The sequence below is a fragment of the Dendrobium catenatum genome, unplaced genomic scaffold (assembly GCF_001605985.2).
Source record: "Dendrobium catenatum unplaced genomic scaffold, ASM160598v2 fragScaff_scaffold_157, whole genome shotgun sequence".
Classification (NCBI taxonomy): Eukaryota; Viridiplantae; Streptophyta; class Magnoliopsida; order Asparagales; family Orchidaceae; genus Dendrobium; species Dendrobium catenatum.
In genome coordinates, this window is record NW_021318619.1 from 1,495,761 (window position 1) to 1,523,297 (window position 27,537).

The window sequence follows — 27,537 nt, forward strand, 5'->3', positions numbered from 1 at the left end:
ATATATATATATATATATATATATAAAACTTATTTTAATTGCTTATCAACTTGATGATAAAATAATAATAATAATAATAAAACTTGATAATCAAATTTTCATCACTTGTGCACGTTGAATTCTATTTTCATGTAGAGTAGACTATTCCCAATTTATCTTGTGTGGGAACTTGGACAACATGAGTATTATTTCTTAATAATAATTTTGACATTTCAAAGGCACCGGCGCAGTTCATTTTGTTAATGGGCAACATTCGAGTGATTTTACGCAACATTGTTGCAATAGTTTATCATTCTCTATTACATTCATTTGAATCTAATGTGGAATCCTATTTTAATAATTTTGACATTCCATATGCAATTTGTTAATTTAAAAAATACCTACAACTCAGTTCATGCTAGGTAAATTCTTCTAATATGGCGCCATTCTTGATGACAACTTTCTAGGAAATATTTCTGCTAGTTTTGGATTGAAGCTTGGCTTAACACTTGGGTGATTTCTCTCAATATCTCTTTTTTATTTTACTTACTGATTTGTAGGTGTAATTGACATTTGCTCAAATTTGCTATAATTTGATTTTTATTTTGTGTCGTAAATCCTAATCTTTACATGGCTTTCATTTTTTCAGAGATTGTTTTGCAAATGTCAAATCTTGACAAAAAATACTAGGTTTACTTGTTTTCTATATGAGAATCAACTTTATTATATGATAATTCATTGAATTAATATGGAAAACCTGAGCAACATGTGTTGTAGTTAGCAATGCAAGTGATGTGAACCTGATTCTATATTGAATTCATACTCGTGGTTTATGTACTTTCCTGTTTTCAAATTTGGCTGTAACCACCCAATTAATTCGTTTGCCATAATCCATGCAGCATTTCATGGAGGGACATGCAAGTAGTGGCCCGATACCTCGGCTGCCACTTATCACTGTTTCTGATGCAAATCATCAACTGAGAGATGTTCCAGTTTGTAAGGTCACTACTGCAGCCTTGCAAAAAGTTGTCCCCTCAGTTTGCTGTTTTTAACTGAATTCAACCCTGCTCTTTCAGCCAATCCATTTGGAACTGAATTTCTTCAACAAAGAGAATCATGTCCTACGCTATCCTGTGAGAGCTTTTTATTTAGATAGCTTCAACTTGATGGCATATAACCTATCATCAGGAGCAGAAAATATCTACAAGAAACTTTACTCAACGGTACTAATTGAATTAAATAGATCTCTTCTAACTTGTATAGTCATCTTGGTCTACTTTTAAAAAGGATTTTATCTTTCAGATTTCTACACCTATAGAATGCTTTCCTGTTAATATGCTTTACAGTTCAAAGCAACACTTGTTTATTGTTGTGTTTGAATTAAGCGGCCCTGCGGGTTCCGTACATGAAGTTGTTCTTAAGACTGAGGTACAGTCATTTTACTGTAAAGGAACTTCACTAAGAGGTTTGTCAAATCATTATTCGTTTTATCAGTACAAGTTCTTTACCATTTTACTTTACATTGATGTTGCACTTGCATAGGTCGAGATGCAGCATTTATTGGTCCAAATGAGAATCAATATGCCATACTGGATGAAGAAAGAACAAGTCTTTCTTTGCATAAGTTTCAAGGGTTGACTCTCCTAGAGCAAAACAGGAATATTGAATCAATGGAAGAAAACAAAGTTGCTTCAAATCAAAGCCCTGCGCAGTTTCTATTTGAAAAAGAGGTTGATCGAATTTTTTCTGTTCCATTAGGTAGTAATAGGATTAAAGTATTTACTACTTTGTACAAAAAATTCTTAAAATCACAGATCTTTTTAGTGTGCATCAAACTTTCATGAACAGATGGAACCATTTTATATGCTATTTCGGGTAAACATATTGCTCTGGTGGAGCTCCGCCAGGAATATCGTTTGTTAACTGATAATGGCTATCTTATCTCGACCAAAACTGATGACAAGAAGCGTATAAAGCTAAGGAGAAACGAGAGCGTTTACCAGGTACTCAATTTCTTGCTTTCTTCTTAAGCGCATGAAAGGGTTATGTTCTTGCAGAAAAGGAGGTAATCTCCCAGGTGTTTAATCTGAATATGTTCTGAATTTTCAAAAGAACATTCTTTATTCTGCTCCATCCTTTTTCCTCACATGATTTGTATGCTTTCATTTTTGTTACTTGGCATCATCATAATAATCATCATCAGTAGCAACAACCTAGTCCCAGTTATTTGAGATTGGCTTGGTTAATCCATCTTCTCTGTTTATTCTTGTTATCTGGCCAGTGCTTCAGACAATCCATTGCTCAAGAAAATCTTCTGTTTCTGATACTCTGCGGATATCATCACAGCATCTATTTTAATGTTGCAAGTTAGATACTCGTGAAGTTGAAAAAATATTCAGGGGTGCTATTCAATAACTAGAGAGAGGTAGAAAAATGTGGAAATAGAGAGAAAATAATGTGATAGAGAAAGAGTGAATGTCCCATCATGCATTCTCTCTCATCAATTTCTCTTGCTCTCTTTAGTTGCACACCAAAGATGATTTTGAATATTTTCTCAATGAATTTAACTTTGTGAAGAGATAGACTTATGTCCATGAAAACTCAATCATTGAAATTTTGTAAATAACTCTAGGCTCAGAAAATTCGGCCCCGACCTCCCTTGCTGGTTTTTTTTGGGGAGTTTTAACGGATTAAGTTCTGGGGTAAATTTTGGAAGGTAGATGAGTTTGTAGAAAAAGACACTATCCAGAGATTTCACCCTCATTTTGCGAGGACTTTATCATATGAGTTCTGATTTCCTATAGGCACAAGCCCCTATAGTTAATTACCCCTCTCAATAAAGAGAGAGAACTTTCTATTAAGGCTAGTCATCGATCAGATAAGTAGAGAATACACATTCGGCATATAGTAGCAGCGTGGGCATTTGGAATAGTTGAAGAATTGATATTTAAAATTTGAAATTGGACCATCTTGCACTTAAAGCAAATAGCGGGGGAATGGATGATGGACCTGATCAAGATCCCATGGTTCTGTCGTCTCGGGCCATCATGATCCGTAATCTATTTAGTAGGAGGAAGTACTCGACCAACCTGACAGAAGGGTCATGTTGACCTCTATTGTACAAATCCAAAAGAAATTCCAAAAAAATACAAAATACAAAATACCTGCTCACATCCACCGAATCCTCGCGATATCTGCCTGAAATCCCGCCGAATCGCATTCGGCGCCGTTCGCGTCTCCTCGCGGGATCCCTATTCAGAGCACCTTGATCGCTGCTCTTCAACATCGTTAAAAGCTGACCAAATGAAGCCTTTCGGTTCTATTCTTTCCCACAGTCGAACCTCCTCCATCTGATCGAGTCTTCTTCCCACACGCAAAAGCCCTACAAGCTTCCGATCTTCCCGAGCTTCCCATCCTCCTTAACCGACTCCAAAACCTCTGAACCTCTATTCTACCCGATCCAGCCATAGCCGTTAGAACTCAAGTCCCCGTCGACCTCTTAATTCAACGCCAGTCCAGCCGAATCCACGCCGATCTTAGCTGCTTTCTCCGACCCCAACACTCATCTCCGCAGTCAACTCTATTCGAACCGCTCTAGGACTAAGCCCTAGTCTTGCCCGACCTCCCAGTTTCTCCGACTCACACAAAGAGATAGAGAGAGAGAGATAGAGAGAGAAAGGGAAGGAGAAGCCGATGCCGAACTAACCTTCTCGAACGACGTTCCCTTCTCTTCTCTGTTAGATCAGAAGTAACGATTGTAGCTTGCTTGCTGTGGAGGTAACCATCTCCCTTCCTTTTGTGTGCTTGTTTGGCCAGATCCCTCAAAACCACGACAAACAGTAGGAAATGGAGGAATTAACTTGCTGTGAGATTTAGTCATGCCCTCAATCCCGTATTTAATAGGATTTAGCAAATCTTGCTCAAATCTTATACAAATCCTATGTCCCGACAGCCCTCAACATAAATCCAACTCTCCCAATTAATTAAAATTAATTATTTTAATTATTGTTAATAATAGTTAGTTTTGATTAATTAATATTAATTATAATTAATCATTTTTAATCATAATTAATTACTATTAATAATAAATAGTTATAATCAAGAAAAATTGATTGTAATTAATTATTGTTAATTTTAGTTAATTTTTATTAATAATAATTAACTATAATTAATTAAAGTTAATTGTAATTAATTTTTTAATTATAACTTATTATTACTAATTATAATTAGTTATCATTAATTAGTATTAATTATGCTTTATTATTATTTTAATTGTAACAAATTATTATTAACAATAATTAGTTATAATTAATTAAAAATTAATTATAATTAATACAAGTAAAAAGAAAAATCCAAATTCTTTCCTCTTGTTCCATATGCCAGCACCGCCGTCGATGCACGTAGGTATAAAATTCTAAAACTTTGAAACCCCGTTTCGACACTTGTAACACGACGAACAACCACCTATGCACACTTTTTTCTAGCATGGTGAGAGGGAATTCATTGTGATAATTACGACGAGGTAGATAATCTTCTAAAACTCCATTTCGGCGTTAGTAGCACATCGAAAAATCAACCCATGCACACTTTTCTCTAGCGTGGTGGGAAGGGAACCCGGTGCGATGCCTACGACGATGTGGGGATGAATATAAAACTATGTATTTTTCAAATAGGTGCCCGACGACCCATGCACGCCTTTCTCTATCGTGATGAGAAAGATTTTTGGCCTCTGTGTCATTCGACACTGCCCGTGCACGCTTTTCTCTAGCGTGGCGAGAGGCCCAGACTCCAAAAATTTTCCCCAAGCAGGGGAAACGTCGGAAGGCTACCAAAATTGTCTCAAGGAAGACAATGACTTGATTTCTAAAGGAGAACAGGAGACTTGGACTTGAGCTTAAATCAGAATTTAAAAACTTAAACGATTAATAATGACTTGAGATTGTAACTTGGGACAACTACAAGGAACTTACACTCGCACAAAGAAGTAGAACTTGAACAAATGGACCACAGGGGACCAGGACTTGAATGACATGATGGTGATCTAGATTTGAACTCAAACAATTTCAACAAGGGACCATACTTTAAGTCAATGAACATACAATCAAGTTAAAAATACAAACATCAATTAATAAGCTCATTCACTCAAATGAATGCAAATAAATAAGTAGAGATCGTATTTTATGCAAAGAACAATATGTGAACAGGAACTATAACTGCCTACATGTAATTATGAGCAAGAGTACAATGCTTGCATAAGTATAACAATGCACTTGTATGAAAAGGAAGACTTGTGATGAGTACACAGCCTCACTAGCAGACATCGAGGGGAAACAATTTGATCACAATAATGTCATAGTGTGTTCATGAATAGAACATAGAGGCTCGTACACAACCAGCATTGCTTAGGAGTAAACAAATACTGATGCAAGCAAAAAATTAGAAAACTCTAATTTCTAATTTTTGCTTGCAAAAATAAAACTCTTCCTAGATAAATAGAAAAGACACAAAGTTCCCAAAAAATAAACAAAATATGACAAAAACAAACTTTATAGATAAAACATGACGCTTACAACCAAGAACGCTTACAAACAATGCTTACAAACTTTTAAAATAAAGCTCTTAAAGTTGCACTTCTTGGTTGAGAAGAAAGGTACTGATGGGGTGGATAATTGCGGGAAGAAGAATGAGATTAGAAGCCAAGACAAAGTATAGCTCGCAAGCTATAGAGAGGAGAAGAGGTGGAGGACATAGCTCGCAAGCTATTCCAAAGAAACCTGCAAGTTTTATCCAAAAATTATCATCATAACATCTTATTAAAAACTCTTGAATACAAAACACCTAATATTTATAGAAGAGAAAGGAGAGCCAAACAGCCACATAAAACCCCCATTTAAACCAATTAGGTAAGGGGAAGAGGAAGGGAAACAGATATCACAAAACAACTCCGAAAAATCATAACAGGAAACGGGTAAGAGGAGCCACAGGAACGCAACCAGGGAAGGACCCAAAGAGCCAACATAGAAAATGGGTAAGAGAAGCCATGAAAAAGTAGCCAGGGAAAGAAACCGAAAAGCCCACACAGGGAATCATAACCAACACCCAACAGCAAGTCACGAGAGCACAAAGAAGAAATCAATGAGACACAAGAAGGGGAAGAAACAAGCTCCACCTAATGAGCTAAAATAACAGCTCAAACATGAATTAGCTAGGACAAAGTAGTTCCCAAAAACACAGCTCAAAACCAAGCAGCTAAGCCCAACTCGAGATCAACCAGCAGCCCAAAGACCAAAGAAAATTTTTGACTCCCCCTTGCCTACATCAATTCTCCTCTGGTTGAAAGAACTCATCTCTCGATGAGGCTGCTTTAGATTTGATCCGAGGAGACGAAGGAAGGGAATCTAGCTCTTGAATTTTAGTTGCATACCTTTTCTGGATCATCTCTCATTCTTGCCTAAACTCACACAACAACCAAGACTTAGACACAACCATAAACTCACATGAAAATTAAAACTAACATGACTTACAAACAAAACTCACATGATACTCACATACATGACCACTAACTTCACCAAAACCTAGGATATACTAACTTTTCTTTGATACCAAATTGATGTATGCAAAAAAATAGAAAAACTCTAATTTTTGCTTGCAAAAAAAAAAAAACTTCCTAGATAAATAGAAAAGACACAAAATTCCAAAAAAAAAAAGACAAAATACGATAAAAACAAACTTTATAGATAAAATATGACGCTTGCAACAAAGGACGCTTACAAACGATACTTCAATCATTTAAAACAAAGCTCCTAAAGTTGCACTTCTTGATTGAGAAGAAAGGTACTGATGGGGTGGATATTTGCAGGAAAAAGAATGAGATTAGAAGCCAAGACGAAGTATAGCTCGCAAGCTATAGAGAGGAGAAGAGGTGGAGGACATAGCTCGCAAGCGATTCCAAAGAAACCCGCAGGTTTTATCCAAAAATTATCATCATAACATCTTACTAAAAACTCTTTTGAATACAAAACACTTAATATTTATAGAAGAGAAAGAGGAGACAAACAGCCACATAAAACCCCCATTTAAATCAATTAGGTAAGGGGAAGAGGAAGGGCAGCATATATCACAAAATAGCTCCCAAAAATCAGCACAGGAAATGGGTAAGAGAAGCCACGGGAACACAGCCAGGGAAGGACCCGAAGAGCCAACACAGAAAACGGGTAAGAGAAGCCACGGGAAAGCAGCCAGGGGGAGAAATCGAAAAACCCACACAGGGAATCAGAACTAACACCCAGCAGCAAGTCACGGGAACAACACAAAGAAGAAATTAATGAGACACAAGAAGGGGAAGAAACAAGCTCCACCTAATGAGCTAAAACAGCAGCTCAAACATTAATGAGCTAGGACAAAGCAGTTCCCAAAAACACAGCTCAAAACTAAGCAGCCAAGCCCAACCCGAGAGCAACCAGCAGCCCAAAGACCAAATAAAGTTTTTGACTCCCCCTTGCCTACATCAAATACTCTTGACTCTTGCATGTAACGACGAGCGACAACTTGAACTTTTTCAAAAATATTAAAAGTCTTCATGTTGTTTGAGATACAAATACTAACAAGGAAGATAGTCATATTCATTATGCATATTACAAATATCATATTCGAAGACAAAAGACTTGTAATACATACAACGAACTACATATGAGTTGTAACAAGAAAATACATAGCGATATACTTACATATGGAATGTGAAAGATGTGTAGCAAATGTAGTTGTCTACAAACATATGACGCCTCTAAGCTACATACAAGTGTGCTAAGCTCTTGCAAATGATGATAGTAGGCATACAGTGACTACAAAGACGTCCTTACTAACCAAGTATCAACAAATGCACAAGTCCCTCAGAGGTGAAGGAAGTTGATATGTAAGAAACATTATGATACCTCGCTAGCCATCATTTACAAGTAGCAGAGGGAGTTAACATACGATAAGCTGTTGATGAAAGGTGCATTCTAAAGGTCAAAGAAAATGTAATTCTCATACAACCAATGTCACTTGAGTTTGATTTCTGTGGTGTGAAATTTACAAGAGCCATGCAAGAGGATGTGAAAGTCCCTTATAATCAATATCAACTACTCATGGAAGAATGTAATAGTTCTCTGTGAACAATGAGGGCTGACATGCAATGGTTAAGATGATTCCTTTATACGAATGCATTATGTTGTCCACAAACAAAGAAGACAAATATACAACAAAGAACTTATCTTCAAATGTGAATTTGCAAGATAATATACCAAACTCTTGCAAGCAACAACAGAGGCCAACATATAACACAATAATCTATAGATCGGTGAATGATAAACACTATGCCCACATTCAAGCAACGATAGTGGGGAAGCCGTAGATGAATAAAGTCGTTACCTATGTATGTTGAAAGTCAACATACAACGAGCAATATGCAGTAAATGTCGGATCCTCCCTATGACCAACTATATGCATACATACAACATATCATCTATGAGTAAAAGACATAATATCTTCTTTATCGGCTCTAGAGAAAAACATAGAGTCGGACTCACCTCTTCTGGCTCTCGAGGCTATGGCCTTTTTGGTTTTATCAGAATGGTTCTCTGATCTGGACAAGTTCAATTTCTTAAACTTAGCCATTTTATCCATAAGGTCTTGAAATATGGTGATGGTAGTCATGCACAGGAATGATTGCATCTTATCATCGATGTTTCCCATTAATAGCTGCACAACGTGTTCTTCTTTAAGTTGCTGCACATATTTTATACTTAGATTACGCCATCAGATAATATATTTCGACACTGACTCATCCCTTCTTCTTTTATCAATAGCAATGTTAGCGATTGTTATCTTCTCGGATGCACTAGCAATATCTTTACAAATATATTTTCTAAATCTACAAATATCTTCACAGAGTCATTTGGTTGTTCAACATACCATTCGAAAGCAATTGCCGTTAAATTGCTAACAAACTGTCATAAGAGTATAGCATCATTTCCCCCTATATTGCCGCAAGTGGCTTTGAATTATGCCAAGTGTTGTCGGAGGATCGGGCAGGGGACCCAAGGCAGCTGTTCTCTGCATCATCCGCATCATTGTCATCATTTGGGTCATCATCTCTATCATTTTATCATTCCAATGAGAGATTTCCCTGTCCTTAGCCCTCATTTGAAGTCTCATTTGTCGCCGCATGTCTGCGAGTGTGATATTCTCAATAGAAAGGGATTTTCTTTAACTTCTTCTTCCCTTTCTTCCTCCAAAGATTGACCACTTCTATTGGCAACGAACAAAGTCCGATAGCGACATCATTGTATCTGTCTGAGTGGTTGATCATATTCATCAACACCATCATCATCATTAATATGGCTTACCATGCAAACCACCATAATTTCCATAGTGTCCTCATCACCATATTCTTCTTCTTCTATATCTTCTTCCCTTTCTTCCTCTAATACTTGGATCTGCGAGCAGCGAAGCCACTGATTCTCCAGCTGTTAATTTGGCAAGAACATTTCCTTGATCCACGGGCTGTGGTTGAAGTTGGATTCTTCCTTTGGAGGGGTTGATGAGCGACGGGATCCCTCAGAGTATTCTCCAAAGTGTCGACCGTCGGGATGGGCATCAGTTTGGGTCTTCTTTGGAACCCATTTTGACATTTTTTGTCGAAGGGGGTGGATCTCCGGGAAGCTGCACCGGATTTCACACTTGAATCAGTTCTTCTTTCTCTTCTATCTTCTTCTTTTCTACGAGGCTTTGACCTTCAGATTTATTTTCCTTTTCGTCGGGACCTTTCGACAGTGAATCTCTAAACATGTGGTTCAGGTGTCACACCCCGATGCACACCAGGTGGAACTTGCTTTCTTTCTCTTCTTTCCATCGCAACAGATAGACGCTCCCTCAGCAGGGTTCTCCTGGCCTCGATTACTAAAGGCCGTTGGAACTTCTTCTTCTTCAGCCCCTTATCCTTTAACATCTTCAATACTATGTACACTTTAGCTGACACAATTTCAGGCTCTTTCTTCTTTGGAGGGATCGGGACTTCGGGTTGGTAGTCCCAGAATGATTTCTTTAGCTCTCTGGTAGAGCTCTTTCTTTTCACCCATCTTAAATCGGTGAACTTATTTTGGGTGGGAACATTGGCTTCAGGATCTTAAGCAGGCATGTTTGATGGGTGGACAGGCACTTGTTGTTGCTAAGCTTGGAGCACAACATTTATCTTCCTTCTCTGTCTGTTTGTTAACTTTCTTCCATATGAGGAAGCTTCAATATTGTTCTTCTTGGGTGCAAGTAACTCGATTGGTAGAGAAGTGGTGTTCGCAGATACTATTGAAATTCTTCTGTTTTGTATAATATTTGGAAGATTCAGTTCAGTAAGCAAATTCCAAAGCCAGATCCTGGTTAGTTTGTTAAGCTGGTCGGGATCCGGCTCGGGCGGGATCCGTCCCTGTCGGGTCGGGTCGTGACATTATGATAGTCTCTCGAACACATACATCCTCCTACGAGACTCCTCAGTAGTAGGTTGTGGTGCTGGCAGATGCGCACGACGCGTGGCAGCTTCAATAGAGTGGGGCCTCTTGGCAGGACCTTCAGATTCCATGTCGTTTACAGGAATGATGGCCGTCCTTTCAATAACTGCAGAGAAGTTGAGACTACTAAATTGGATGGTAGCTCCAGCATTTCCAATTTCAATAATGGCATTTTCCAGTTGGATTCTAGCTCCCCGTCCTAGTTGAACGATCATTGGAGTGCTCTGTAGATCCATCTGCATAAACGAAAGGCAAGGATTAGTATCTGATACATCACCCCACACTTTCAGAATGCAAAGACTTGCATAGAACAGAAAATAAAAGCAGGTAACATTAGCAAGCAATTCAAATAATACAAATTTAAAAGCCTGCGAAATGCGTTATCTTATTGAATTGGTTGAATGATCATTTTTAAAAAAAATTAAAATTAAACGATTATTTTTAGAATATTTAATTATTTAAATGATCATTTTGGAAAATTCAAAATTTTGAGCCCGTATCAATTAGCTGCTACTGTAGTATTGAGATGACTTGCTAAAGATGGAAAGAGAAATCAAACCCAAGTAGAGTAGCTAGAAATTTGTGGGCTCCAAAAATTCGGACTTGGCCTCCCCAGCCGCTTTTTTCAGAAGAGTTTTAACGGATTAAGTTCCGAGGTAAATTTTGGAAGGCAGATGGGTTTGTAGATAAGTCACTACCCAGAGACTTCGCCCTCATTTTGCAAGGAATTTATGATTTGAGTTCTGGTTTCGTATAAACGCAAGCCCCTATAGTTAATTACCCCTCTCGATAATGAGAGAACTTTCGATTACGGCTAGTCGTCGATCAGATATATAGGGAATATACATTTGGCATATAGTAGCAGTGTGGGCATTTGAAATAGTTGGAGAATTGATATTTAAAATTTGGAATTGCACCTCTTGCACTTAAAGCGGATGGTGGGGGAATAGATGATAGACCCGATCAAGATCCCATGGTTCTGTCATCTCGGGCCATCATGGTCCCTGGTCTACTTAGTCAGAGAAGGTAGTCGACCAAACCAGACAAAAGGGTCCTTGTTGGCCACCACATGGGTTGCTTCGTCCTAGGGTACCTTATAGTCCTAGGGGGAGCGTTTGTTTAAAGGGATAAATTTTAATCCACTTTAGTTAACAGAGGGCTTTGTGCTCTACCAATTATATCATATTAATTCATATCTCAAAGATTTGATGCCACTAAGGAACGCATTGGTTCTAAACATCACTGTAATTTTGTGATGTCATTTTGCAGCAAAACTGCCTGTCAGAGGACACATACTACGCCCTTACTGCCAGAAAACTATTTTGAGAATGAATCCTAGTGATATTCTCTATCAAACATTAACTCTTTATGAGCTGAAGTAACTTTTTGTTTGTCCGTCTCGACAAACTGTTGCGGAGGGTGGATGGATTTTGCTTCAAGTGATTTGATGAAATATTCAATTTTAAATATTCTAGACTTGGATGATTTTTTGGAAATTTGGATTTCGGGTACTCGGGATGACATTTTGAAATATTTGAATTAACCCTTTTGGTTGAGATTTGCATTCAACACGATCATCATCGGGATATAAGGGGTCGCTTGTATTTTCGTAGGAATTTGAATTTTATGGAAGTTTGGAGGCATTTGAAATTGTTGGTGTTAACCCCTCTAGTTAAGATTTTCTATTCAACACAGTCATCATCGAAGTGACTTTGAGGCCACTTAAAAATATTTGAATTTTATGGAAGTTTGATGGCATTTTGAAACATTTGAAATTACCCCTTTGGTTGATATTTATATTCAACACAGCCATCATCGGGGTGTTTGGGATTATTTTCATTTGAGAATTAAACCTTGTCGACTCTGCTAATTTGTCAACAAAGGATCGGGTTTGTTGATGGCTTTGTGGTTTTGTTAATAAATTTTCTTTATTGGAGGCCTTGAAGGCCTTATATAAACATATAAAACAAATATTCCGGTTGACACCTTGATAGTATTTTTGTTTGATAATTCAAGCCATGTCGACTCTTATCTATTCATATTGAAGGATCGAGCCTAAATTGTGTTCGTTTATTGACCCGCGCAGCATCCATAGACGTCACGTGTGTTTTCGTAACATGCTCTCCAGAGCCCATACGAGTTGTGTGATTGTACATGCTCTTTTGTGTACCTATGTGCATACATATTATAGTGTATATGAGGGGGAATTCTTGGAATATTTGTACACTCTTTATGTCTGCTTGCATAGATGTTGTGGATCCAGTGGCGTGGCATAGCCCTACAGCCATTTGACCGTTGTATACAGGTAGATTGTCGTACATTACTTATTACTTTCTATAGGTGAGTTGTTATGCACTAAAGAATCTCCTGCTATCGATTGTAGATGATTGCATATGTTGTAGTGCTTTCGCATTTTCCCATAGTCAATATGTTGAATATGTAATGGGCCTCTTACAATTACTACAATAGCCTGTAGGTATGTTTGCATTTGCCGCATTCTTTGTACATTTTGTTGTGATCTTTGGTCTTTCCAGTACATCTGCTACTGTTGTAGGTAGACAAGTAGATGTATTCATTCACAAACTGAATTTCACTACAGGATATTGCATTTATTGAAGTCTTTCTGCATCTACCCACAGGTGACATGTAGTATGTATATATGTATTTATAGAGAATCTGGATGTGTTGCAAATCTTATGGTGCTATATAACGGCTCTTGCATTTATCATAGATCTTTTGTATTTTTCTGTAAATAGCATATTATGTATATGAAGGGTCTTCTACAATGACTTGTAGGAGTTTGCATTTGTTATAGTCATTTCGTATTTTGTTCGTAGATGATCATGAGTATGTAGCGGGTTTCCTACATGTTTTCTATTGCTTGTAGACAACGGACCTCTCATCTTTGCAATATATTTGCAGTTGCTTATTTATCCATAGAAAGCTTAGTGCGTCTGCTTACATGTTGATGATGAGTGCATACTGAGTTATACTTCACCAATCTCTTCACGCATATTAGCTAATAAATTGCTATACTTATAGCACATCAATGTTCAAAACTTGTAAGAGACTTTACCCTCTCATTTGCTTAACATCATATGGTTGTGAGTGGACTGATGTGTGAATGGGTACCTTTTTGTATTTCCTTGTAGATGCTTTTGTTTGTTTGCGATGGGTATTTTTCAGCGACTCATGGGTTTGCACATTTGATGTAATCACTTTGTACTTTGCTTGGGATTATGTATCGAGCATACAACAAATTTTTTTACAATAGTTCATAGGAGCTTGCATGCTTGTATCCCCTTTATTGTGTTTGTTGTAGTTTGTAGTGTTTTAATTATCATTAATTATGTGCAAATCATTATACACATTAGCAATTTGATGTTGACTTCTGGTTGCGCTATTTTCATCAACTATCTCTTTATGCATCAACCACTAAGTTATTGTATTCTTAATGTCACCTTGGTGTTGAAAGTGTTGTTGTAGGCATTGCATTCATCCCTCCTTACATACAAGAGGATTGGCAGGGCCATCACTTGCACTTGCCCCTTTCTTATTCATAGATGTCCGATATGCATTAATCTTCAATGCTTGTAGGAGACCGAGATATTTGCTAGCAGTTTGATTTGCTGGTTGTAGAAGCATCTTGGCCCCTCGTAGATTGTAGGGATATCCCAATATTTGTTGCATGAGTGATATGAGTGTTGTTTATTCCCATTTAGGAATTGATTTGATCAAATATTTAAGTCATTTTAATCGTAGGGTTTGTCATTTATGTACATTGAGGGCTTGTCCATCCAAAGTCTTATGCTCACAATACTGATGTACATTTGAAAGGTCCAAATTATCATTTAATAGTAATTTGGAGTCCGATTTGTCACTTATATATGGTCACCATATCATATTCAAATCCAAGTTCATTCGTAGTTCATTTGAGTTCATGTTCTTTATGTATTTTATTCAAGTTCAAATTATCTGAATTTAGTTCAAGTCTAGAAGTCCACTGTAGTCCAAGTATTATTCAAGTCCTCTGTAGTCCAAAATTAGCTCAATTCTTTGTGATCATTCAAGCTTAAAATTGGTTCATTTTATTGTTCAAATTCAAGTTTAATTTAGTTCTCCTGCACTTTTAGTTAATTTGAGTACAAGTCCTCAGTATTTGCTCTAAATTTTGGAAGCCTCCCGGCGTCTTCCCCTTTTAGGGGAAAAACCAAAAGGCAGCCTTCACCTGCACGCTTCATGAGCGCCTCAGGTAGATGTCAGGTGACACTACGGCTGTATTTTCTTCAATCCCTGCAACGCTACATGAGCTCTTAAGGCTAGCACCTAATTAAAAAAGCATAATGGTTTCCCCACGTATGGGTACTTAGTTTTTGTCCCCCTCATGTTACATAAGCGCTTCAAGGATTACCCACATCGTCGCAAGCGTCTGCTATGGGAATTGACGGAAAGAAGCTCGTATAAAGAGCAAAAATCAGAGCCGTTGAATGCAAATTTTGATTTGGAAAGTCAAATTGATCTTGATTTCAATCAATTAAGCTTATTGGGTTGAATTTGAACTTGAATCAAACTCGATTTGAATTAATTTGAGTCAAATTGAGTTCGACAAGGCTCAAATGAGTTGATCGGGTGGTAACTCGATCAGGTTCGATTCAATTCGATTGGAGTCGAAGTGACACAAAAAATGTGTCAACATCTCTTTATCATATTTGATCACAAAAATAGAATTTCTAAATGTGTTTATTTTTTCCATTGATTTTCTAGCGACTCTTCTGAGGAAGATTCTTCTCTTCATCTTTATTAATGGCTAATATATTTATGCATCAGCAGTATGCTTACATTTTTTTATAGGTAATTACTATTTTTCGTCTATTAAATAATTATTTTGTTTCTTCCTTGGACAAGTATTGCGAAAATCTGGATTTTAAAACCCCCATCAATCCTTAATTTAGTGGGTAGGGTTCTAATATTCTTAAAAATTTTAAACCTGAGTGATTCTCTAAATTTTAAAACTTGTTAGTGCAAATTTTATAGGTAAAGTTTTAAAATTTTTAGAATCCTAAAATACTTTTAAATCTTGAATATCCTATCAAACTTAAATTTAGTAAGGAAGGTTCTAAATTCTCAAAATTTCAATCAAAATTAAAATTCCTTCAAAATCCCAAATCGTGAACCTCCAATTGGGCCTAAATTTGATAAGCAATATTTTGAATCTTTGAATTTCAAAATTTCTCTAAAATCTAGGTCTCTCCAACCCTTTGAATTTCTTGTTAGCCCTAATCTACCAAGTATAGTTTCCAAATCTTCAAAACTCAAATCAAATTCTCTGAAATTTTATCCTATTCAAACACAATCGCATTTACACATTTCTTTGTAGCTTGATATATATAGTAGGACAAGATCCACAATCCAAGAATTCAAATAATTTATAAATTTGCAATTGACAATTAAAAATCAGTTCATTTCAAGAAGCAAGAAGTCTGACTTTGGAGTTCTTGACAATTCAAGAACAATAGTTAGAAAATTGATCTTCTCTTTCAATGATGATTCAAACTCGGCACTCAACTAATTGAATTGAGTTTTTTTATTTAATTGAATTGAGTTTAACCATTACAAAAGCCTCAAAATAATGAGCCCAAGTCTTAAAATGGCTAAACAACTTACAAAGATACTATACGCTGAAAAAATACAACTCACAACCCTAAACACTAAATCCTACATGGAGTAGCTAAAAACACCTTAATTAGACACACAACCTTGGATTTTTTTATCTTAGATCTTCTTGCTTGTACCATTGAGTCCTCCAAGCCTTTCTAGTGAAAAATCATCTAATCTACAGTATCTTAGTGGTTGCTATAACTTGATTTACATTTTAATCATCCTGATTGTAGCTATGGATTGATTAATCTATAGAGAATACTTTGTAAACTTTTAGACTACATCATCCAATATTTATTAGCATCAAATTCAAAAAGTAAAATACGCATAGATAGATACTCAATAATGCTTCATGTTAAGTGCTTTTACTCATAGTTTAAAATTGCACAATCCGAGGCGTGCCTTTGTGCAATTTTCTCTAAAATAGCCTAAAAGCCTAGGCAATTCTCAGGCATCATAAGGTGTACGCCTCAGGTGGAGTGAGGTGCGCCTCAGGTGGAGTGAGGTGCGCCTCACTAGCATTATTGTGCAATTTCCTTTGAGGCGTACGCCTCTAATATGGGGGCCCACTTACTAAAAACTTAGGGTCATAGTTCTCGGTACTGTTATGTACATGCTCAGTACCGCTAGGTACATGCTCGGTACCGCTAGGTACATGCTCGATATCGCTAGGTCGAACCCCGCCAGGGGGCAGCGCCCCCTTAGACCCTTGACAGCCCGGCATATTGTTGTATTCATCATCTTTAGTAATAGTTGTTAGTGTTAGTCAGCTTCTTCATGAGTGTATGCTTTGATTGGGAGACATTGGACTCTATAGGAGAGGAGGAAGAAGTGATGACTTTAAATATATTATTTCTTATTTGTACTTCCTCATGTTACACTACGGTTGCCAGGTCCCAAGTCCTGGATGAGAAAATGGAGGTTCGCGTTAGGTTGTCGACAGCCAGTATAAAACTTGTCGAATAATAATGACACGAATCCTTTAAGAAATTGTGATAATGCTAGGGTGTCCCCTGCAAGCGACGCGCTGTATTGCTTGAATACTGTGACAAGTGTGCAAGGGCCATTGCATCGGCGCCCGGGTGCAGTGTTAAATAGGCAAGGGTTCCCACATCAAGGACGAATGTGGGCAAAGAAAGCTAGTCTATGAAACTAAAATTAGAATAAGAACTTGGAATATAGGTTCCTTTATAAGAAAATTAATAGAATTAATGGATATTATGATTCATAGAAAGATAAATATTTTGTGCATTCAGGAAACTAAATGTGTTGGAGAGAAGGCTAAGGAAATTGATAGTTTACGATTTAAACTTTGGCATTCAGGTAGGAGCCGTACTAGAAATGGTGTAGGTGTTATTATAGATAAGAGTTTGAAGGATAATGTTATAAAAATTAATAGGATTGGAGATAGAATTATAGCTTTAAAGATTATTGTTGATGATAAGATTGTTAATATTATAAGTGCTTATGCTCCTCAAATAGGTTTGGATATAAGTTCTAAATTAAATTTTTAGAATGACTTAGAAGAATTAATACAAAATATACCTCTTGAAGAAAGAGTTTTTATTGGAGGAGATTTAAATGGACATGTTGGTAGAGAGGTAGATGATTTTAAAAGCATTCATGGTAGCCATGGATTTGGAACGACGAATGAAGGTGGCAAGACCATATTGGATTTTTGTTTAGCTTATGATTTTTTAATTGCTAATACTTTATTTAAGAAAAGGAATGAACATCTCATCACTTATAAAAATGGATATAATACAACCCAGATTGACTATTTTCTTATTAGAAAATTAAATCGTTTAGATTGCAAAGATTGTAAAGTTATTCCGAGTGAAAATTTATGTACCCAACATCGATTATTAGTTTTGGACTTTAAGATAAAGGGGCATAAAATAAAAAATAAAGTAAAACAATTTTCTAGGATTAAATGGGGGCATTTAAAGAATATTAACAAAAATATTTTTGGAGATAAGATTTTAGATCGTAAGATTTTGTCTGTGCATGAGGATGCTAATATTATGTGGGAAAAAGTGGCTAGTGATATTAAGAATATTGCAAAAGATGTCCTTGGAGTATCAAAGGGAAAAGCTCCCAATAGTAAAAATAGTTGGTGGTGGAATCCTAATGTGCAAGAAAAAATTAAAAATAAGAAGCTTTGTTATAAAAATTGGTTTAATTTTAAAAATTCCGATAATTGGGAAATATATAAAGTTGCTCGTAAGGATGCTAAGAAAGCCATATGCGATGCAAAGACATTAGCTTTTAGTGATTTATATAATAGATTAGATACTAAAGAGGGAGAAAGATATATGTATAAGTTAGCCAAACAAAGAGATAGGAGTAGTAAGGATTTAGTTCAAGTGAAGTGTATTAAAGATGAAGATCAAAAAATACTTTTCTTAGAAGATGATATTCAACAAAGATGGATGAGATATTTTGCTAAACTTTTTAATGAAGATTGTGAAAATAAGATTGACTATAGTGACCTTAGCACCCTAGATGAAAATAAAGATTTATGTTTTTATCGGCATATTAGTAAAACTGAAATTAGAGAGGCTTTAAAGAAAATGAAGGGTGGAAAAGCTGTTGGACCTGATGATATCCCAATAGAGGTGTGGAAATGCTTAGGAGATGAAGGAATTTCATGGCTTACTAAACTTTTTAATACTATTTTGAAGACTAAAAAGATGCCAGATGAGTGGAGAATGAGTATGTTAATTCCTATTTTTAAGAATAAAGGTGATGCACAAGATTGTGCGAATTATAGAGGTATTAAGTTAATGTGTCATACTTTAAAACTATGGGAGCGAGTTATGGAGCATAGGTTGCGGCGTGATACTAATGTTTCTCAAAATCAATTTGGATTCATGCCGGGTAGGTCGACTATGGAAGCCATACATTTATTAAGAGGTTTGATGGAGAAATATAGAGAAAATAAGGAGGATCTACATATGATATTTATTGATTTAGAAAAAGCATATGATAAAGTTCCAAGAGAAGTGCTATGGAGAGTTCTTAAAAAGAAAGGAGTCAATAATGCTTATATTCAAATCATTAAAGATATGTATGCAGGAGCTATTACTTGTGTTCAAACACAAGGTGGATTGACCAAGTATTTCCCTATTTCGGTTGGGTTACATCAAGGATCAGCCTTAAGCCCATATCTTTTTACTTTAGTCATGGATGTTCTCACTAGACATTTGCAAGAGGATGTACCTTGGTGTATGCTTTTTGCTGATGATATTCTTCTTGTTGATAAGACTAGAGAGGGAGTTGAAGGTAAACTTGAATTATGGAGGTCAACCTTAGAGTCTAAAGGTTTTCGCTTGAGTAGATCTAAAACAGAATATATGGAGTGTAATTTTAGTAGTAATAGACCTACTGAAGGGATTGTGACTTTGGGCGATCAAGTCATTAATAAGAGTACACGTTTTAGATATCTTGGATCTATTGTTCAGAGTGATGGTGAAATAGGTTAGGAGAGTAGAGGTAGTAAATTTGACTTATGTTAAGAAAGATAGAGGCAGGCCTAAAAAGACTTGGTTAGAAAATATTAGGAATGACCTTTCTTTATTAGATTTAAACGAGAATTTGACATTTAATAGGACACAATGGAGAAAAAGGATTCATGTAGCCGACCCCACGTAGTGGGATAAAGGCTTGATGTTGTTGTCGTTGTTGTTGTTGTAGTACCTTGGGAGTTTTGATAGACTTATATTTTGTGGTTATGTACTTTGGGACATGATTTTGTTGTATATATTTTCTTACTTTCCACTAATTTCACTTGTCATTTAGATGTTTTTATTGTATGATAGAATCTTACTATTATTTACCTGCTAAAACATTTAAATTCTTATTTACACAATTCTTCGTTCATGAGGCTTACGCTTCACACCGCCTCGAGGCTTACGCCTCGCCTCACGGACAAAAAACGCTTCGAGGCTTATTTACGCAATTTTAAGCTTTGTTTTTACTCTAGATACATAGGTTTTCTTGTTATAAGTGTAATTATATATGCATTTTAGCTTTGGCTTTACCCTTAGAGATAGGATACGAAATGAGCATATACGTGAAAAGGTTGGAGTAGCTCCAGTAGAAGATAAGATTAGAGAAAGTCGCCTTAGATGGTTTGGTCACATAAAACGGCGGCCTTGTGATGACCCGGTTAGGAGAGTAGAGGTATTAGATTTGACTTATGTTAAGAAAGGTAGGGGTACACCTAAAAAGACTTGGTTAGAAAATATTAGGAATGATCTTTCTTTATTAGATTTAAACGAGAATTTGACTTTTAATAGGACACAATGGAGAAAAAGGATTCATGTAGCCGACCCCACGTAGTGGGATAAAGGCTTGATGTTGTTGTTGTTGTTGTTTAGCTTTTTCCTAGAATCATCAACTAATAAAGTTTTCCATTTCACCCTGCTGCACTGGAGAAATGCAGAACAATTAAAGCATGTTTAACTGTGTAAAATTTTTGTCTTTCCATGCAATTGAACAATGCCAAATGGTCTACATAGCAATAAAGAAGCCTGCATTTCTTACGAACTAAACTTTTTATATTCTTGTTTGCCTACTATGACATTAAATTCTGAAATATTCGGAGTTCTCACAGGTTTACTGGCAAGATACTCTCAGAGGTTATGTGGCGGGGATATTGACAAGTCAAAGAGTTTTAATTGCATCTTCAGGTCTAGAAATAATATCTAGCACGTCAACAAAATTAGACCAAGGAGTTCCTCCAATATCCTAGTCACCTGGTTTTTGTGCTTCCAATTTCTTTTAATTTGTACCTGTATGTTATTTACTAGAAATTTTGATATCACTTAACATGTATGAACTTTCGATCCCTTCTGTGGCTTGGACCAGCGCTTCTCTTCTCAACTGCAACTGCAGTAGGGGTTCTTGGGTGGGATAGCAGAGTTCGGACTATTCTTTCTATAAGTATGCCTTGTTCAGGTAAGCTTATGTATGCCACTGTTTTGATAGAGGCCTATATGTAAGCTTATGAAAGATACTTTGAAATAGTTCATATCACAAAAATTTTGAACAGAAAACTTTAAGGCTTCTTGGCTTGCCAGTCACCTAATCTGCGTTTCTCTTGTTTTGTTCTCTTTCAGTTCTACTTGGCACATTGAATGACCGCCTATTGTTTGTGAACCCAACAGACATAAACCTCAAACAGAAAAAGGGGGTTGAGATCAGGACTTGTCTTGTTGGTCTTCTTGAGCCCCTTCTTATTGGATTTACCACAATGCAACAACACTTTGAGCAAAGGATTGATCTTCCTGAAATCTTATACCAAATAACGTCAAGGTTCTTTTTTTTTCCTTTTCAGATGGACCTGTAATTTTGGCAACAAAACACTAGTGGAATCTAGTTGGAGTTGTAAATTGCTGCCAAACAGATGAACTTCTTCCCCGAGTTTCTTTAGAAATAATAAGATCCTTAATAGATTTGTCTTTAACTCTTAATTAAACTTATTTCGAACTGAAATTTAGGCACATGCAATTACTGAGCTGTTCTAATTGTTTTGTTAGTGAAGGTTTGATAGTTTGTACATCACTCCAAGGTCCTTGGATATCTTAGCAAATGGCGGCCCAGCTTGTGGTGACCTTGCTTTGTCATTGTCCCAAGCAGGTCCTCAATTTACTCAGGTATGCTTCATTTATCTTCTACACTGAGATTTTTTCTCATCTCCTTCTATTTTTCCATGAAGAAGATTTTTTTTCAGGTACAGCGTTGCGTCTATGCAATCAAAGCTCTTCGTTTCCCTACTGCTTTATCTGTTCTAAAGGATGAGTATTTGCGCTCCAGATATTATCCACAGTGCCCTCCAACTTCAAATTTGTTTCATCGCTTCCAACAATTGGCACATGCATGCATTATGTACGTTTACTCTACATATTCTTCATAGTGCTTGACTAGCCAAGTGGCCTATTCATTTTCCGCTTGCATAACAAAAATACCTCGTCTATCAGTTCATTTTGAAAATCACTATTATTTTGTTGCGCATTGATTATTTCCATAACTTTGAATTCTACTAACTTATAAATTGCATGAAAATCCAATTTTTGAAGTCTCCGCATTTTTACATGTTAATAAAGTTGCCCTCTCAATGTAGGTCGGCATACAATGAGTTGTGGCGCTAATTTAGATTTATGCAACAAGTAATTTCTATAAATTTTACAAACAATATTATGACAACACAATAATAATAATATCAAGCATTTATCCCAGTACATGGGGTCAGCTACATGAATCATTTTTCTCCATTGTGTTCTGTTAAGAGTCAAATTTTCATTTAAATCTAATAAAAATATCATTTCTAATATTTTTTAACCAAGTCTTTTTTAGGTCATCCTCTACTTCTCTTAACATAGGCCAAATTTAATACATCTACTCTTCTAACCGGGTAATTAAAAGGCCGATGTTTTGTGTAACCAAACCATCTAAGGCAACTCTCTCTAATCTTATCCACCACTGGAGTGACTCCAACTTTTTCATGTATATACTTGTTTTGCATTCTATCTCTAAGAGTAAAATCACTCATCCACCTGAGCATTCTCTTCTCAGGAACACTTAACTTTATTGTATGATTCTCTTTTAATTACTAACATTCCATGCTATAAAGCATTGTAGGTCTCACCATCATTTAGAATTTCCCCTCGAGTTTTAGTGGTGCTTTTCTATCGCACAACAAACCTGTTGCATTCCTCCACTTCAACCATTCAATTTGAATTCTACTAATAATATCTCCATTTATTTCGCCATCACTCTAGACAATAGACCTGAGATATCTAAAATGTGTACTCTTATTAATGACTTGATCGTTCGAAATCACAATCACCCCACTCAATCTATTACTTCTAAAAGTACACTCAATGTGTTTGATTTTAGATCTACTCAAACGAAAACCTTTAGAATCTTAGGTTAACCTCCATAATTCAAGTTTACTTTCTACCCACTCTCCAATCTTATCAACAAGAAGAATATTATCAGTAAAAAGCACACACCAGGGTGCATCCTCTTGCAAATGTCTAGTAAGAACATCCATGACTATATATATATATATGGGCTTAAATTTGGTCCTTCATGTATTCTAAATTAAATAGGAAAATACTTGATCAAACTACCTTGTATTTGAACACAAGTAATCGCTCTGACATACATATCCTTAATGACTTGAATATAAGCATTATTAGCCTCTTTCTTTTCGAAAACTCTTCGTAGCACTTTTCTTGGAACTTTATCATAAGTTTTCTCTAAAACAATAAATATCATATGTAGATCCTCTTTATTCTCTTTATACTTCTCCATCAAACCTCTCAATAAATATATAGCTTTCATAGTAGATCTACCTAGCATGAATCCAAATTGATTTTGAGAAACATTAATATTACATTGTAACTTAAGCTCAATAACTCTCCCATAGTTTTAAAGTATGACACATCAACTTAATTCCTCTATAATTCACACACTCTTGTGTATCACCTTTATTTTAAAATATGAATCATACTTCACTCATCTGGTATCTTTTTAATATTCAAAATAATATCGAAAAGATTAATAAGCCAAGATTTTTTTTCACCTCCTAACCATCTCCACACCTCTATTAATCATCAGGCTCAACAACTTTTTCACATTTCATTTATTTTAATGTCTCTCTGATTTTACTAATAAGCTAATAAAAATAAAAATCCTTATTTTCATTGAAGGTGTTAAGGTCATTGTTGACCACCACTAAAATTCCAAAAATCCTACTTAAATCACTTTTAAACCTATTCGGCCCGCTTAGGTTGCTTCCCGCGAATCCTGTATCGACCCCGTTCACGGCCTTTCCATGCTCCGCTCTCATTTGATAAAAGGAAGATGAGCGAGAGCTTCAGCTCTATTTCTCGCACACAATCAATTGCTCCGAAACCACCCTCAATCCTGATCTTCCTTCGTCTCTACCTCCACAGCCCAATCTCCTCCATAAACCGAGCATGTCCAACCCTGATCGCACGAGCTTTGAAACTTCCCGCTTCTTCTTGTAGCCGAACTGCACACCTCCCAGAAGTCATTCCCGATTTCTCTTCTAGCCGAATAACCCCTCCTTTTTAAGCAGGCTGCAAACAACCACTGGCCTAACTTCACAGCTCCAGCCGAGACCTCCACATTCACCCAGTCAACCAACCGTGACCTCCATGATCGACTCAAACTCACGACTCTCCCTGCGCCAAGCCATGCTCAATTTCTACCAGTCGATCCCGATCCAAGCACACGACCTCTGACCAACCTTCTATTTGTTCACGAATAATAGCTGGCTTCCATTAATCCAAGAGCTTCAACCTCCCCAATCCCGCAGCTAGCTGAAACTTTTGCTGCCTTTGATCCCATCCGAACCAGCCGCTCAATCCAGCTGACACTAGCTCTTAGCCGTTAAACCCAATCACCTTCCAATCCCTGTTGCAATCCGTGATCCCAAACTTATGATTTTGATGATCACAAATATTATTAATTGAATCTTTATTTCTCCTAGCATTTATATTGCATATCTATTTTTTGTGTTCTAATATTTCAGGTATGTTATACACCTTTCAATAAGTTTTAGGGCACAAGATTGAGTAGAATATGATAATGTTTCGCAAAAGTCTCTATTTTATTTTATTTTATTTTTTTTTAATTTCATGAGTTAAGCCATATAAGGGTGTATGTTGATTTAGCGACCATGCATATAGGGGTGTCAATTTCGGGTCATAGGTCGGGTTTGGGTCAAACCCGAAACTGACCCGACACTATTCGGGTCAACTCGAACCCGACCCGTTTTTGCAAACCGGTCGGTTTTCCGGGCCCGAACCAGACCTGCTTCGGGTGTGGGTCAACTCGACACGACCCGAATGACCCAGTGCCAACAAAAAATTGCTAGTTTTTGAGTCCAAAAATGGGTCAATCTCTGCTTTTTGGGTAAAAAATGGGTCAACATGTCAATTTCGGATTGTCGGGTCAAAAACGAGTTTTCGGGTAAAAAATGGGTCAATTTCGGGTCAAAAGGTCAGCCCAAACCCGACCCAATTTTTGAAACGGGTTGAATTATTGAACCCGAACCCGACTTGTTTCTGGTTCGGGTTGACCCTAACCCAAATTTTTTGGGTCGGGTTCAAGTCGGGTTTTTTGGTCGTGTCAAATATTGACACCCCTACATGCATACACACACTTGGGAGTGAAAAAATGAATTTAAATTTTTTTTGAACAAATCGTACTGTACAATCAATATCGTATTGTATGATTAGTTATTCGTAAAATTAGTTCTAACAGCTTAATATATAATTAATGTTTTTAAACAAATTGTACGATACTAACATGATCGTGTTTTACGATATGTTTAATCTGAAACCCCTTACTGCCAATCAAAATTAAGTATTTTAAATTTTTTATTTTGTATTGTTTGTACTGTATGAATCCCTTTGTATTATACGATATTTGAAAACTTATTTAAATTAATCACCGTAATTAGTCAATCAAATCAATGTTTAATTAATATGATGGATCATATTGTACTATATGAATCATAAAGTTTCATAAGTAGAGACGAAATCTGATTGTCTTTGATGAAACCTTAGTTTTTGAACTAATCGTACTATAGAATGTCAATCATATTGGACGACTTGTTGAGATAATTTTGATCGTCCCGGAGATTATCATGTACGGTCTTAAGGTGATTAAACTAATTACCATATGATCTATAGATCATAATATATGATCAATATATAAAACATGAACAGTTTGTCCTGCGACTGTTCCATCGTACTTAACAAAACTCTAGTTTTTAAACTAATCTTCCTATATGATCCTTAATCGTACTTTACGAACAAAATTGGCAGAATTGTATCTTTAAGGTTTTTGAAGCCTTGTATAAAACTTTTCTATTATTCTTTTGAAATGTTCTTTTGCTGTTGAAGGGATTCTGAGAGAGAGCTTTGTAAGGTATTAGAGCATTGGAGAATGTAAAGTTGTGAGAGAGAGTAGTGTGAGGGGATTCCATACGGTTGTTCCAAGCAAGCTTGTACCTTGATTCCTCCAGTGTCTTTGTTGGTCTCTTGGGGTTGCTCTAGGAAGAAATGCTTCAAGGTTGAAGAATTAGGTTCTCTACCTTCACAAATAGGGTGAAAAAGGATTCCAAGTTCATTGCCTTCACCAGAAAGGAGAAAAAGCTTCGAGGTACTCTGCATTCACCAGGAGAGTGAAAAAGCTTATGGTACTCTACCGCACCAGATTGGTGGAGGAGATTATGTAAGGGTTTCTTCGTCTTGCTGTGGGTGTTAAAAGAGATACTATAAGTTTTAGTGTAATACCTAGAGAGGAGGATTCCGACGAGTGGACGTAGGTCAAGTTTTGACCAAACCATTATAAAATCTAGTGTGATCGTTTTACTTTTTTTATGCACTTTATTTTTCCTGCATCTTAATTTCTTGCATGTTTATTATTCCTACAAATATGTGTTTTGATTATCAAGCTTTAGTTGTTTTAATTATTATTGTTACGAAAATCTAAGGAGCAAAAAATTATCTTTTTTCTACTAAGTTCTTCCGCTGTGTTTGTGTTTAATTTAAAAAATTCAAAAAGGGTTCTTTGAAAAGTATTTTTAAATAATCAATTCACCCGCCCTCTTTGTGTGCCTTGGGAAGTTCAATAAGGTTTAACCATCTTTCTTAAACTTTCAATTGGTATCAAAGCGACTCTCATAATTAGTGATTTAAAAATCCCTAAGAAAAGATCAAATGACACATTTTGAAAATAGGAATACTGTGGATGGTTATTTTATAACCCGTCCATCATTGTTTGACAATATACCATTTTATTTTTTTGAAAATACACATGTATATGTTTTTACAATCTATTGATTTCTACATGTGACATATGATTCAGAAAGATTATTATACTCCATTTATAATTTTTAATGGCATGAAAATTGAAACACCATTTAGTGAATGGAGTAATGAGGATAGAGATCTGACACAACTTAATGTGAAATGTTTAAACTATTTTTTTGTGGACTCAAATTCAAAGATTAATGAGGGTTTCCATATGCACTAATGGCAAAGAGATCTGGGATAGGTTAGCATCACTTACGATGGTACTAATGAAGTTAAACGGTCTTGGTTAAATATTTTGTTAAATGATTATTAACTATTTTGCATGTAATCTAATGAGACTATTTCAGACATGTATACTATGTTTACCCAGATAGTGACATTCTTGCATTCTCTAGGTAGAGAACTATCAAACTCAGAGAAAATCAGCAAAATCATGCGTTGTCTACTTGATAATTATGATGCTAAAGTTACCGCCATATATGAATCTAATGATCTGA

At 36.2% G+C, this 27,537-nt stretch overlaps 1 protein-coding gene and 1 long non-coding RNA gene across 3 annotated transcripts in view; one reads left to right on the forward strand and one right to left on the reverse strand.

Moving 5' to 3' along the window:
- The window catches only part of LOC110114537, a 62,637-nt gene that overhangs the window by 7,187 nt on the left and 27,913 nt on the right, over positions 1-27,537 (forward strand). For both annotated transcript variants that reach the window (XM_028692822.1, XM_028692823.1), the window contains exons 3-12: positions 879-980; positions 1,056-1,202; positions 1,282-1,444; positions 1,522-1,737; positions 1,828-1,982; positions 20,797-20,925; positions 21,023-21,140; positions 21,302-21,497; positions 21,727-21,838; positions 21,916-22,070. In XM_028692822.1, the coding sequence (XP_028548655.1) occupies positions 885-980; positions 1,056-1,202; positions 1,282-1,444; positions 1,522-1,737; positions 1,828-1,982; positions 20,797-20,925; positions 21,023-21,140; positions 21,302-21,497; positions 21,727-21,838; positions 21,916-22,070 (1,487 nt within the window). In that variant the 5' untranslated portion in view covers positions 879-884. The remainder of the gene's footprint in view (positions 1-878; positions 981-1,055; positions 1,203-1,281; positions 1,445-1,521; positions 1,738-1,827; positions 1,983-20,796; positions 20,926-21,022; positions 21,141-21,301; positions 21,498-21,726; positions 21,839-21,915; positions 22,071-27,537) is intronic.
- Positions 1,809-3,881, reverse strand: LOC110114538. Its single transcript, XR_002305247.2, has 3 exons — positions 3,144-3,881; positions 2,989-3,068; positions 1,809-2,307 (listed from the first exon to the last, which is right to left on the reverse strand). It is a non-coding gene; the product is annotated as an uncharacterized LOC110114538 (long non-coding RNA).